Source organism: Lissotriton vulgaris, chromosome 8, assembly GCF_964263255.1.
Source record: "Lissotriton vulgaris chromosome 8, aLisVul1.2, whole genome shotgun sequence".
Taxonomy (NCBI): Eukaryota; Metazoa; Chordata; class Amphibia; order Caudata; family Salamandridae; genus Lissotriton; species Lissotriton vulgaris.
The window spans coordinates 333,474,160-333,488,487 of NC_141696.1; the positions used below are offsets into that span (position 1 = coordinate 333,474,160).

The following is a 14,328-nucleotide window of genomic DNA, read 5'->3' on the forward strand; positions in this document are numbered from 1 at the left end:
CAAGGATGAGGGTGGTGTTCGCTTTCAAAATTTTAAAGCATATCACTCGGCTTTCTTGATTAAGCAATCCTTTGCTTTATCTTATGATTTTGCTGACATTCCTATTCATAGATGGATTGTTTTTGAACGCTCCTTGCTAAAATATTTCTCATTTTAAAATGTCATTTTTATGTCTAATAGTACTTTTCTGTCACATAACCTTATTCTAAAGTATTCTCAAAATCTCTTATACAGCACATTTTTTTTAATGGTTTTACTCCATTACAATGTTTTCTATCCTCTACTATATGGTATAATAAATCTCTTAAATATAAAGGCAAACCTTTCTATTACAAACATTGGACAGAAAAGGGAATTAATTATGTGTACCAACTACTGTATCACAATATTATTATCCCTTTTTCTGACTTACAAGTGCAACACCATTTGTCTGACTCTTGCCTCACTGAATATACCTTAATCTCCAATGCTCTACAATCACATCTAGCTACTTTTGATATTCCAAAACATTCTCCACCTCTTATTCCCACCACTCCGTTATTTCTATTGTTTCCAAAACACAGACCTAAAGCTGCTCTTGTATATAACTTGTTATTATCAAATTTTAATGAAAGACCCAAATCCCCTGTTGAAACTGTTTGGGAAGATGATTTGTCGACTTCTTTTTCTGTTTCGACTTGGGATAGGATCTGGTCTAAGTTATTCAAAGTTTCTGCTGCCGCTCGAATTACCCCGTCTCTGTATTTTATTTATAATACAGCTATTATTACACCTGTTTGTATTTCTAAATATTCTTCCTCCTCATCTTCACTGTGCTGGTCCTGTTTCAATGCTACGGGCACATTGAAACACCACTTTTATGAGTGTTCTACTGTTTTATCTTTTTGGAAATCTGTTTGGAATATTTGCGTGTCAATTTTTTAATTGCAACATTACATTATCGCTACTAAATGTATTTCTAGGTTCTTCTTCACCGGATGTTGCAAACTCATCACCTGTTTCTCTGTTATTTGACCTTTTTCTTACATTAGCTTTAAAGTAATATTATCATCTAGGAAAGACAATTCTAAAATATCTTTAGTACTTTGGTGGAATTTCATATGTGATGAACAGAGGATTGCCACTGCTTCCTCTGTGTCCCTTTCTCAAAAAATTAAATCTGATCTTTTATGGCTACCTTTTACGACATATCTTTCTACTCATACTCCTGTGCACTAGTTTCCTTTTCCTTTTATATTTACTTCTTTCTTTTACAATTTTTGATATTTTTCCCTTCTTTTCCTTCCCTTTTCTTCCTTTCCTCTTTCTTTCTTCTTTCTTTTCTTCTTCCTCTCTTCTTTTCTTATTGTCTGAATCTCATTATTCACTATATAATTTGACTATTATTTGCATATGGATTTTTGCTATATTATAATGTTTTTTATTTCATGATTGCTTTCACCTTTGTATTGTTCTGTTCTGACAAAAAGTTTTATTAAAACTTCTTAAACAAAAACAAAAAATGCAAGAAGGGGTTAGTCTACTTTATTTAGGAATAATTGAATATGAAAGCAAGTATTAACAACAGGTGCACATTTAGATTTGTATAGCACATGTAAACACATTACTAAATATAATTTAGTGATGTGACTTTTCGCTAGGTGGCAGCATAGGAGAACAACAGCCATATAAAATGTATAATTTCCTTTATTTCGAAATTAGTTGTCCTTTTTTGGCACGAATGACAGACAACACAGGGTCTAACAAACAACATCTTCTGTAGCCACACATTCTGCACATTTCTCAATCATTGCGACAGAAAAAGTTTTTTTTTACAATCAATTAAAGCCCTTTTGTGAGTTAGAAAAGTCTTTCCACCTCGCAAAAGGTAGTTTGAGATTCATAAATTAGGAAGAGCATGAAAGAGGAATCCACTCCTATTTACGATCCGTAATGAAACACATTTTGTGACCTCAATTGTGGGTTGGTAACCGTTGATCATATCGTGACTCCTGAGCTGGGGTGGCATTGGAGCGGGCAGGGGTTCACTGGACCACTGCCTGCTGCCCCCGTTGTCTTTCCAAACTGGAGACAAAAAAATCAACACCTGTTTCTTTAAGTTAGGAGTACCAAAGCAGGGACAGAGGTCTGCTGTCCCTTGCAGGCCGCCATTCCTGTATTAACAACCAATTACAGGTGGTCCCACAAGGAGAAATAACTACATGATTAATATTCATTAGGGCATTTTGCAAGCCTCTGTGAAGGATCATGTTGCGACGCCACCTATTAAAGCATAGGTCCCATTACAAAATGACAGATATGTCATAAAAGGTCAATTGCAATTTGCACCCGCTATTTGCTCCCTGCCTGTACATACATACGATCCACAATTATGAATAAGGCTCTCACCGAAATCTTGCCTGTTTTCTACAGCCCTCCAAGTGCTAGTGATTTCAGTAAGTGAAAGTGCTCACCTGGCAGCAAGGGGTAGGCACTGTGCTGGGATTCATGAGTTTGCTTTTCGATGAAGGTCTGTCCATGGAAGTGAACGACGTGAATGTCTTTGGGCCCGCCCATGTTCAGCAGGTGCCACCGCACCAGCTCGTTGGTGTACATCTTTAGGCCTTGCAGATTGTAGATGATGCCATTAATAGCTGGAAATAAACAGACACAACAGTATAATCTGGGGAAAACGAAAGGTACATCTACATTCAAAATGAAGACACACTATGGCACACTATGTCACTGGAGTTAAGCTATTCCTGGCTGTTGAGCCCTAACTAGAGTGAAACTGGCACTAGGGTACTTGTGTTCCACTTCAGGGTGGATCACATTGTTCTGTCCCCACTGGAGCAGGGTCAAGACTGATTTGCACGGCGGGAATTGTGTATCACATGGATTCTTTCCTGTTCCCCAACGGAAGAGGAATGGATGCATTCTATCCAGAGGGTAACCTCGTTCAGTTAAACAGGTTAAGAAAACAAAAATATTGGGAAATCTGGGATGACTGGGTTGAGAAAAACTTCACTTTAAATACACACTAGTAAGTATCACATATATAAAACTGCACTTTGGGCTCTTCTTATTTTTATTTGGTTTTGGATTGAAGGGCTCTTTCTCTATTAATTCACTACTTTTTCTTTTATACCCTGTCTTCAGTTTTCTGTTATTTGGTCCAATGATTATCAATATGCTAAGGAGGCTGCTTCGATGGTTTGGCCACTACAAAAAGCGCCTTGTCTAAAGAAAATTCTAAGATTTGGTGTCAACCTAAAAGCAAGAGGCTAAGTGTTGACCCGGAGATAAATATTATCTCTCTCTCCCTGGTGGAGTGACCGGATATAAACAATATCTGCCTAACCGGTTCGGTCTAAAACAAATATAGACTGATTTGCCTATAGCTGTGTCCCTACTGAGGTGACACGGTGTGCAAACTAACAATGGATTGGAATGCGGCCCGAGTAATTACCAGAGGCTGGGATTAATTCAAGCATTCCATCCATCACTTTTGTGTATGCTTTAGTGAAATTGTTACTAGGGCATGACTTTCTTCTGTCTCTTTCACAAATAAAGCAGTTACTTTTACAATAAACAAGTTAACTATTGAGGGTTGGCTAAATGATAAGACAATCAAGACTTCACTGAAAAAGGTTTCCAAAAAATGCCTTAATGAAGAGATTTGGTAGATATTAAAAACACTGTATGTATAATCCCACCCTACTATACTTGAATGCATTTCAAAGCTGTATAATGCATTGGTCCTGCTTTTGCAAGCATTCCTCTTTTGTTTTGCACTTCCCTTCTCTTCCCACACCATACATACTTAACTTTGGGTAGGAACTTACAAAGCGCACCAAGGACATAGCTTTCTGGAGCTAAACAATCAATGGCCGTATTAATACAGCTTGCCTGTAATATAGCTTCTGTATAGTATTTGGTATATGAGGTTTTCAAGATAGCTGGTGTTGTCTCTCTCTCCTCAAATTCCCCATTTTGATATTTGAGACTAATTATGCTGCTGTATATGATTTTAGAGCTGTACTTTTTTAAGTCGTAATGACCTAAATAAAGTTTTCAAAACTGAACTGAATAAAATCAAAGCAGTAAATACATTATTGATTAAAGTGCCAAGTTTTCAGCTACTTTTAATTGCTCTGGTAGTTTCTCATTCCTTAGTGCATTCTTATGGGCCTACTTATAATGGGTTAGATTTTCCACACTCCTGGAATAAACAATACTCACGATATTGGTAGGTCCTAGAGATAGGAAAATATGGCCTATATTCAGGCCAATAATTTTCCTTAATATTTTCACATGAAGATTTCGGCTGTTTTCAGCAGTTGAAATTTCCTGGTGAAAGTAAGGATCTGAGCGGCGTTCCCTTGGATCTAATAACTCAGCTGGGGCCTGACCTGCTGTTAAGAGTCCCATCGGAAAGAACAGGCCACTGTTAATGAGGGCCCAAGTGTGATAATCACAGATCCAACCTTTTACCGAAAAGCTTTTTATTTTTTTTACAAAAACAAACATGTCATATTAACTGTGGTAAAATGATATATATATATAAATGGTGGTATGACAACAACAGTTGTAATGTTTTTGTTTCCAAGGTTTAAAACATTTATCATAGATATGGCCTGGGTATCCGATAGAATCTTGGAGACAAACCATATGAAGATCTGCCCAAGGGTCACTTCTGAGGACAACCCAATCCTTCTTTCTTTTAAAATTAAGACAGGTAAGCAGCGACCTCTGCCTTTTTCATTTCCTAGATATTTATTTTCAAACACGGATTTCATGTCAAAACTTAAGGTACAAGAATTTCTGGAAATTAATATTGGCTCAACCTCACATATTGTGGTTTGGGACTCCTGTAAGGCAAGTATTAGGGGCTTCACTCAACAGTTTACATTGAGACAGAATTATGAATGGATAAAGGAGACAGATAAAACTATTGCAAGCATACTTATAGCAGAAAAACAGTTGGCTGAAGCACTTTTACAGGGTTCAACGGAGGTATAAGATTTGGGGTACATCCTAGTTGATCTTAAATCTGCTTTAAAAAATACACTAAGGGAAAAAAGCATCGCGAAACGGAACAAATATAATTTATCCCAGTATGAGGGTGGTTCGAAAATAGAAAAATATTAGCATACAAAGTGGCAGACGAAAAGGCAAAAACTTTAGTTAAGGTCATTAAAGGGCCCAATAATGCGATCTATAAAAGCCCCCAGCAGATACTTGAAGAATTGGCTAATTACTATAGGGACTTACATACCACGGAGAATCGACCATCATCTGATGATATCTACACATATCTGCAAATTAGCCTCTTGAATCATATCGAGGATGAACAATTAGATATGCTAACTAGCAATATTACACTGACTGAAATTAAATTGGCAGTGTCTGCCTTACCATCAGGCAAGGCGGCTGGAGAGGATTCAATCCCTCTGGAGCTGTATAAGAAATGCATTGATGAATTAGCCCCTCTATTTAGCATGGTAGCCGGGAATATTGGATCTGGAGGAAAAGCTCCTAAGTCATGGAATATCACGCAGATCGTATTCTTTTTAAAAGAAAATAAACCAACTGACGAGTGTGGGTCATATAGACCCATATCCCTTATAAACACCGATGCGCAAATATTCGCTAAAATATTAGCAACTCGCCTCGCACCGATAATGCCTGTCCTGGTGTCTCCACAACAACATGGGTTTATTTTAGTTAGGGATACCACGACCCATGTAAATACGGCCATTTGATGTAGCCAGGATTAGGTCAACCCCACTCGGTATGATATTATTAGATGCTGAAAAAGCATTTGACCGAGTGGGGTGGGACTATCTCTGGGCTACATTAAAAATATTTGGGATTAAAGGCCAGTTTTTACAGTGGATACAAGCTTTGTATGACCATCCTAGTGCAAAAATTACCTATACAGGGTTGCAATCGAAAATATTTTCTATACTGTGGATACTCGTCAAGGATGCCCTTTGTCACCTTTATTATTTGCCTTATCTATGGAGCCATTTTTAGTTTCCTTACAAAATCAATCACCAATAATCCCTTTTGTCTCAGGTTTGAATTCTCTTAAAATAACTATGTACGCAGATGATATTGCCATATACTCAGTAGATGTAGGAGAAGCTATGAAAGGGATCATTTTAGAGGCAAGAAGATTTGGGGCCGTTTCAGGCTATAGATTGCACACAAATAAAACCCAAGTAGTGGTGAACTATAAACCATTGACTTCGATACAAGGAGTCTGTAATACTGCTACTTATCTGGGGATTAAAATCTCTGCTAAATTAGAAGAGATAGTTGCATTAAACTATGAAGTACTACTGAAAGAGACAGTTATCTCATTAAAAAAATGGCACAAGGTTCCTCTGAGTATAAGTGGACTGACAAATTTAATTAAAAAGATCCTTCCTAAATTTCTTTATTTGTTTTGGTCCATTCCTACGGGTAATAATAATTCATTTTTTAAATGCTTAGATGGTATATTTAGCAGCTTTATTTGGGGCTATAAAAAAGTGTGTGGTGCAATTGAATTATTGAAACTTCCATTTAGTCAAGGGGGTCTTGATTTCCCAGATTTCAAACTATATTTTTGGTCAGCTTTTCTTGGACGTATGCGTAGTTTAGTAAGCCTTAGCAATAATCTTTTCTATTATGTATTTATGCTAGGAGAAGAATCTAATATGGTTCTATACAGAAATAATGATCCAAACTACTACAAACGGGTCAAATTCAAGACTACACGAGATACTGTATCCATTTGGCGGGCTATCCTCAATAAATATAAAGTATCGATCTACCACCCCAAATTTCCCTTATGGGATAATCCAGCTCTTCTGGGAATTTTCCATGATGGGGTGGGAAACAATGGGCCAATTCGAGTATTGAAAGCTTAGGGGATCTGTATAAATCTAACGGGTTCTCAACATTTGATAAACTGAAGCTCACATATAATATGCGATTAAAGTACTATCAGATTCGTGATTATTTTATACGTAATATGAAGCTCATAGCAGTATTGGACTCTGATATATAGGATTGCATTTATTTGCTAAAAAATAAATCAATGATTAGTGCTGGATACAAAAGTTTAAATTCTCATAAGGAAGATGACCGTGGGAGACTAGCAGCACGATGGAGTCAGAAAATGGGGACCAACATCTCTGCTAATATTGTCTCGTCTGCACTTAGTGGTATTTGTAAAGCAGTACACACTGCTAACTTGAGATTTCAGCAGTATCGAACTATTTGCTCATTATATTATACTCCTGAACGAATAGCAAAATGGGCATTAAATACTTTTACTAGTGATCGGACTAGGTGTCTAAAATGTGATTTTTCTGCAGCTGATCTGCAACATATGTTTTTTCAATGCCCAGCACTAGGAGAGTTCTGGCAAGGGGTCGCTAAAATTCTGTCTCAAAAATTGGGTAGACCTATATTTCTTACAGTACTGGATGTAATGTTGGGTGGACAGAATAGAGACTCTAACTAGAAAGACTTAATAATAATTCTATTGGCCTGTGCTAGAGTAACTATAGCCTGGGTTTGGATCTCGCGGAGCCCACAGGTGGTGTTGGAGTGGTGGGGCCTCGTTAAAGAAATATATATTATGGAACTTGCACTTGCTAAAGCCATGGGGATCCAATCACTTTGTAAATTGGAAAAAATCTGGGGAACATTTATGTAAAGATTTGTTTTATTTCTTATCTTCCTTCTCTTATGTTAAATGATTGTATCTATATTTCTTTTTTTTTTAGGATATTACGATGTAATATAATTGTTTATTACCTATCGGTTTATTACTATGACATCATGCTAATAATAAAAAGAGTTAAAATAAAACAAAAAAAACATTTAATCACCATGAAACTTGTGACACTTCTGAGCATCGGCTGCTTCCACCGCTCTCTCTGTGCATGTATTTTTGGATTTTCTTTCAAAGTACCAGCTTTTCTCCTCATCAAAAGTCATAAAGAGCAGAATAAACTCCCTGGCGTCCAAAGGCCTGTTGTCGAACTTGTCAAGTGTCCCATTTCTACAGATCAAAAGGGGACCGATTAGCCCTGAATGGATATCTTTTTCCTGCAAACAGACAATTAACAAATTCAGTTAATAACGGAGAACATAATTGAACTTTGCAAAGGGGGCATTAATATGCTTTCTGAATGTTCATATAGGATTTTATGTATAACATTTGTTGATAACACAGGGCGATTACATCTGGTCCCGAGGCAGCTTTAACTTTCTGTCAGAGCTAATGTCGTCCCAAAATGAAATACAGAGGGGGCTTTGGGTCAGCCTCCTTCAGCCATTTTCTGCTTTGGATCAGCCCCTTCCATCAACACTTGATGCAAGTGTCATTCACATTGTAGATCAGCACACAAGGCTTTTTTCCCTTTACTATCATTGCACTGGCTATTACGTGAATTATTCTGCCAACAGAGGGCTCACCTTGAACTACATGGACAGTGAAATGTCCGAGCACTGCAATGGAGGTGCCTGCTTTTATCTATGCCACACTACACCTAACTTTACACCTATTCCTTCTCTGACTCCTACCCCTAATGCTACTGTTATCACTACTTCAATTCGCACTATCACAAATCTATTTCCCATCCCTAATCCTAGTCCTACACTTTACCTATTCGCTTCCCCCACCCTCCGCAACTCTTACATGTACTCCTGGCTCTAAGTCCCATTCCAACCCTTATTATAACCCAAATGCATACTCCTAATGTTTGCCTCTTACTCATACCTCTCTCTATATACCTATTCTTACTTCCACCTTTATTTCTAATTACTTCTAATTCCACCCTTACACCTGTTTAATTCAATTTATTCCAACACTCACACCAACTCTTACTCCCACCTAAACATTCTTGACTTTCACCAGTGAGAGATATGCCTTTCAAATACATTGTAACAAACCAATGTGTTGTTGATCCCGATGCTTAATGTGTGCCGGTAATTTCCGGTGCTCGGAACCAGCACAAAATTCCCAACACCAGCACTTACGATAGTCTGCCACATAGGGGTGCTGTTTGTTTTATTTAGAGATGAACATACAACAGTCGTTTATTAATTAAATATACAATAAAAATTACTAATACCTGGCACAGCCATTCTTATAGATTTGGGGGCCTGGAATAGTCTGGAGTGCCACACTTGAAGGAGTATCATGTTTGTAGGGTTGTTTGTACTCGGACTGGCAGCGCTTGCCATGACAATGAGTGGTGCAAGCTGTAGAAGCCTCCCGACAACAGCCATGACACAGATATTTATACAAAGCACTGGCTGATCCTGTGTTTTGAGAGGACCACTGGGTATTTGTGGCTGTGCTTAAATAGAGAGGCAGAAGTTGAGGAGGGGAGGAGTGGACAGCCATTGCATGATATCCTACACTGTCTTGTATAGCCCCTGAGTCCAGCCCTTTAGCATCTGGGAGAGAAGAGAAATTGATATTCACCAGCTCTCAAAGAAATGCCCGCGCTGCAATAGAGGGGTGGAAGAACAGCTGTCAGAAAGGAAAAGCTTCAGTCTTGCTTGTGGCTCTCCTGGAATTTTATTTAACCCTGATGGGAAATGCTGGTCGTATGAGGAATTGAACAGGATTTTTAGGTCTTGCATAGATATAGCATGTGCTGTCTCTTCCAAACATATTATTTACTGTTAGTGAGCTTGGAGCCACCCTCCCATTACTTAGCATTGATGAGCTTCAAAGCCATTCTCGATTGCTTGCTTCCTGCTGGTCAGGTCTGCGGTTGGCACTTTCGTCTTCTTGCATGTGACCCTTCCTTAGAGTATGGCCCAAGTCCTTGTACCCTTACACTACTCACACTTTTGCGACCTAGTGTTTATTTTTTGTTGAGCCACTCTACAGAGTGTATCTTTCCTAGCTGGCTCTTTCGTTTGCTTGTTCCCCCTCCCTCCATCCCATTGTAGTGCCCCTTACCCTTGTTTATTTAGCTTTCACCACTGTCTGCAACTGCATCTGGGCCCCATCCTTACTGTGTTTTTTTTAATAATTTTAATTTGCCTGAGTTTATGTTTTTAAGGCGTGATGATGAGGGGACCTTGCATATGTTTGTTTATTCTGAGTTCAAGCACACTCTCACATTAAGGGGAATGCTTGCCTGCTATACACACTCAGTCACATTCCATTTTCTTTGAGATAAGAAAATGTGCTTCTAAAGCTCTCTTCAATTGCAATGTTAAGGGGAACATTTCTCATTCATCTTTTTTGCAGGATGTTTATGCGTTACGCAGCTTTAAAGGCCAGTGATCTGCAGATAACGAGACTCTGCATTGCTCTGTGGTTTGTTATGTGCAGGGCTGTGGCATTTGAAGCTGGGAAACTCCATTCAAGTCTTAGAAGCACCACAACTTCTTGTGACTGTGGTGCAAATAAGCTAATGTGGACATGTAAAAAACTGAATAATCCAGCCCCCTTAACATTGAAAGTGAAAGCAGAATGGGAAGCCCATTTTCTTATCTCAAACTAAAGGAACCTTGCATGTGAGGGCATGTTTATTTACCATTATTTCACCTCAGGCAATGCTGCCTTTGAATTGTTAAGTTAGACAGCATTAAACAATATTTGTAGCTGCATCTCACCACAGCCTAAATTCTATTCCCCTCGAACAACCATGTCTTTCAATTATTTTGTTAGACAGCTTTAAACAATAGTTGTGACTGCAAAAACACAGGAATGTGTGCAAGGTGCATGGGAAAATGTTACCCTTCACTTATATTACCTTATGGGTTTCCAAAACGAAACCAAGAAGACAACATTTACATTCAGCTTTAAACCTTAATTCCATCTCGAACAATCCTGCCTTTGATTTGTTATGTTAGACATCTTTAAGCAATTTTTCAACCCCAAACTAAGTTTTATTCCCCTCAAATAATGCCGTCTTTCAATTATTTTGTTGGACAGCTTTAAGCAATAGTTCTGACTGCAAAAACAAAGGATGTGTGTAAGGTACAGGGGAAAATGGCACCCTTCACTTATTTTAGCTTATGGGTGTCCAAAAAGCAACAAATAGGAAAACATTTACATTCAGCTTTAAATATAACTTTATTTCACCTTTGACAATGCTGCCTTTCATTTGTCAAGCTAGACAAGATAGATACATTTTATTGCACAATTAATTAAAATCATTGCAGTTGATACAAAAGAGCCTAAAAGCAAGTTCCAGTCTCTATTAAAACAGGAGTTCATATTAAAAGAAAGTTCAGGACTGGCATCGCTGAGATTCATGGCAATCGTCTACAGGTAAACTAAGTATGATCTCAGACATGGATTTTACAAAACGGGCGGCCATCTGAGCTAAGTCACCCTTCATGCACTCCTCTAGGGCCTCTTGACATGTCCGCACATTGAGGATGCGTCAGATTGGACGCAGCAAAAAGGTTTGCAAGGGGCGCAAGGTCTTGCAAATGCATAAGACATGAATTAAGGTTTCTTCCCCGTTCCCGAAGAAACGGGATTGAGAGTCTTCCTTATACTTCTGGCCATACTTGTACCCCATCAAGGGGATTAGGCCAAAGCGTAATCTCATTAAATGAGGTTTCACTGCTGGCTTCAATGAAGATGACAAATAGTGTGGTGGTGTTTCATGAGCATAGAGTTTTGAAGCCCAGCTACAATGGGAGACATTTTTCACATCAAGTCCATCATGTTCCACTGACAAGCTCTTTGCTTGTTTGGTCAGTACTTTTGCGACCACCCCTGTGGGTAGCGAGCTGGCCCATATATATTGGGCTTCTAGTGCATCCAAGCACTGCGTTAAGAATTGAGTCCAGGTGGTTCTTGGGTTGTTTAGCAGGGACCAGATGCAACTCTTTAGTGTGAGTTCACAGAAATTTCCTAAGTGTATCTACAATAGACAATAGATATACTGATGTTTTAAAATGTTTTAACTGTCTCTTTTTAAACTTTTTGATTGAATATATTGATTGTTCATGCACATGTCACTTTACAAATCATCGCCTTGACGATATGATTTATGACTTATTATGTATATATTTATTATGTACATATTCCCTGTGATTGTCTTCTTTTTTATATTTTGTGTGTAATCTTTGAATTGTATGCTGTGTCTTTTTATGATTTTCAAAAATCGAATAAAAGTGATTGACTGACTGACTGAGTTCACAGTCCATTTTAGTTTTGAGCAGTAGGCAATAAATCTTGCTTTAATGATCCAGTGTTGGGATGATGGGCTAAACTCCATAAGAAGTTGGGTGTGAGAGGTCTTGATTCTTAAGAAGGCCCCATCTAGGCAGCGAGCCACTCCTTGCATTGCAGCAATATGCGGAGCCAGTCTTCTTCTGCGATCTATCCAGACTCCCAGGTACTTATATGTGGCCACTACCTCTACTGATTTTCCTTCAATATACCAGAAGTGCTTTCTTGCTCTTTGTCGTGAAACTATCATCACCTTGGTTTGGTGATGTTGATCTCTAAAACGTTTGTTTTGCAGTAGGAGGCCAAAGAGCCTCTGGAGGCCCACCTGGGTTTGGTCGTGGAGAATCGTGTTGTCTGCTTATTGCATTGATTAAATTTTAATAGATGCGATTCTGGTAGGAAATGCTCGAGAGAGAGACAGCCACTGGGGCAGGTCTGCTAGATACAAGTTAAAGAGTAGAAGGGCAAATATGCATCCTTGCTTTAACCCTCTGTTGGTCATGTTTTTATTGGTTGTTGACCATCCAGAGTAGACTCCTATTTTTACCCAGGTTTCAGTGTACAGGGCGATGGCAGCATTCAATAGGGATTGTGGAATGCCCCAGTTCTTTAATTTTCCCCGCAGTCTGGGGCGAACAACGCTGTGGAAGGCTTTTCAGAAATCGATGAACCACAGATATAGCGATTTTCCTTATGTATCGAGCATGCCCTCAATCATGTGGGCTACACAGATCAAATTGTCTCCAATGTGGCAGCCCGTTTGGAAGCCTGTTTGAGTAAAGGGTATTAGTTTATGGTCTTCCACCCAGGTAGTCAATTCTTGAAGTAGAGCACTTGCATAGGCCTTCCCTTCGACATCAAGGAAGGCAAGCATCTGGTAGTTATGGGGCTGGAACGGGGGCCTTTTTTGTGGATAGGGACAAGGAGAGAGCCTGGCCAGGAGTCAGGGATATGCCCACCCATTCTGCTTGTCTCGAAAATGGTGGCCAAGAGTGCGGCCCACTTTTTATACCTTTGTTGATATGACATTTGGGCCGGGCGCCCCTCCAGGGCACATTTTTTTTAATAAAAAGTGTGACTTAAGTTGGTGTGATCTTGATGGTGGGCTCCAGTCTGATGTAAGAGTTAATATGACTAGAGCTAAGATGGCTAGGTTAGTTGTTTCTAATGAGCTCCACATAGAGTGGTACGATGTGGGCCTCCCATTCGGAAGGTGAGATGTTTGTTACGGTTGGTAGTTGGGCAGGTCTGGCACCCTTATTTACCCAGCTCCAGAATCTCCTTTGATTTTATTATTTCGTGAGCGGTTTTCCAGAGATGTTTTTCTTTCACCCTCTGAAAGGTGAATCTTGCCTTCCTGTAGTCCTTGCGAATGATCGATCTCTCCTCTCGTAGTGATTTGTGTTGAGTGTCGTTGTAGGCGCGCCTGCGCAGTAAGTGGTTTAGTTTGTGTTTGACGGTTATTGTAGTTTGCTTGTGCTCACTAACGAGGAGTGATTTTGGGGTGGATTTGTGAGGCCTTTTAGCTATTTTTGCGGCTAAGTTTTCTCTAAGGTTCACCACTGCCATTTTTCACGAAGTTGCAGTCAGTTGTCATTAGACTCTTGATTCAATTTGTCTAGGAAATGGTCCACCTTTTCTTCAATTATGTCCTGATGGTCCAAGGTCCACCGTACATTTCTTACAGATTCCAAGTTGACTTCCTGCCTAATCAGCTGAATTTCTGGGCGGTAGTACTGCTGGAATGACACTTTGCACATAAGAACTGCATGATCCCTTTCTGGTGTGGGGTTTAGCAAGAATTCCTGCACTAGATGGAAATGAACGACAGATCCATATGTAGTCCAGAGTGGCTATTCTGGTGGGAGATACGTGCGTGTAAGCAGCGGGCGAGTCCGAATCAAGTCTTCCTTTTAAGATGCAGAGGCCTAGTTGGTTTAGGTAAGCTGCCACCATTATCCCTTGACTGTCCTTCCGTTGGTACTGGTGCCTTATGTCCGGGATGGCCCACATTTGATCGTCCAGTGAAGTTGGGGAAGAGGAGTCCAAACCAGTCTCCATTAAGTTTGCATTAAAATCTCCCATAATTAGCCACATATTGTTAGGATAGTGAGAGAGAAGGTCTCTCACAG

General features: G+C 39.3%; 1 protein-coding gene across 3 annotated transcripts in view; it reads right to left on the reverse strand.

The window, feature by feature from the left end:
• Positions 1 to 14,328, reverse strand: part of F5 (coagulation factor V) — a 786,312-nt gene that overhangs the window by 170,070 nt on the left and 601,914 nt on the right. For all 3 annotated transcript variants that reach the window (XR_015299279.1, XM_086934096.1, XM_086934094.1), the window contains exons 16-17: positions 7,869 to 8,088; positions 2,454 to 2,633 (exon numbers count right to left, since the gene is read on the reverse strand). Coding sequence is in view for 2 of the 3 variants with exons in the window: in XM_086934096.1 (XP_086790222.1) it covers positions 2,454 to 2,633; positions 7,869 to 8,088 (400 nt within the window). In the remaining variant the exon portion in view is untranslated. The remainder of the gene's footprint in view (positions 1 to 2,453; positions 2,634 to 7,868; positions 8,089 to 14,328) is intronic.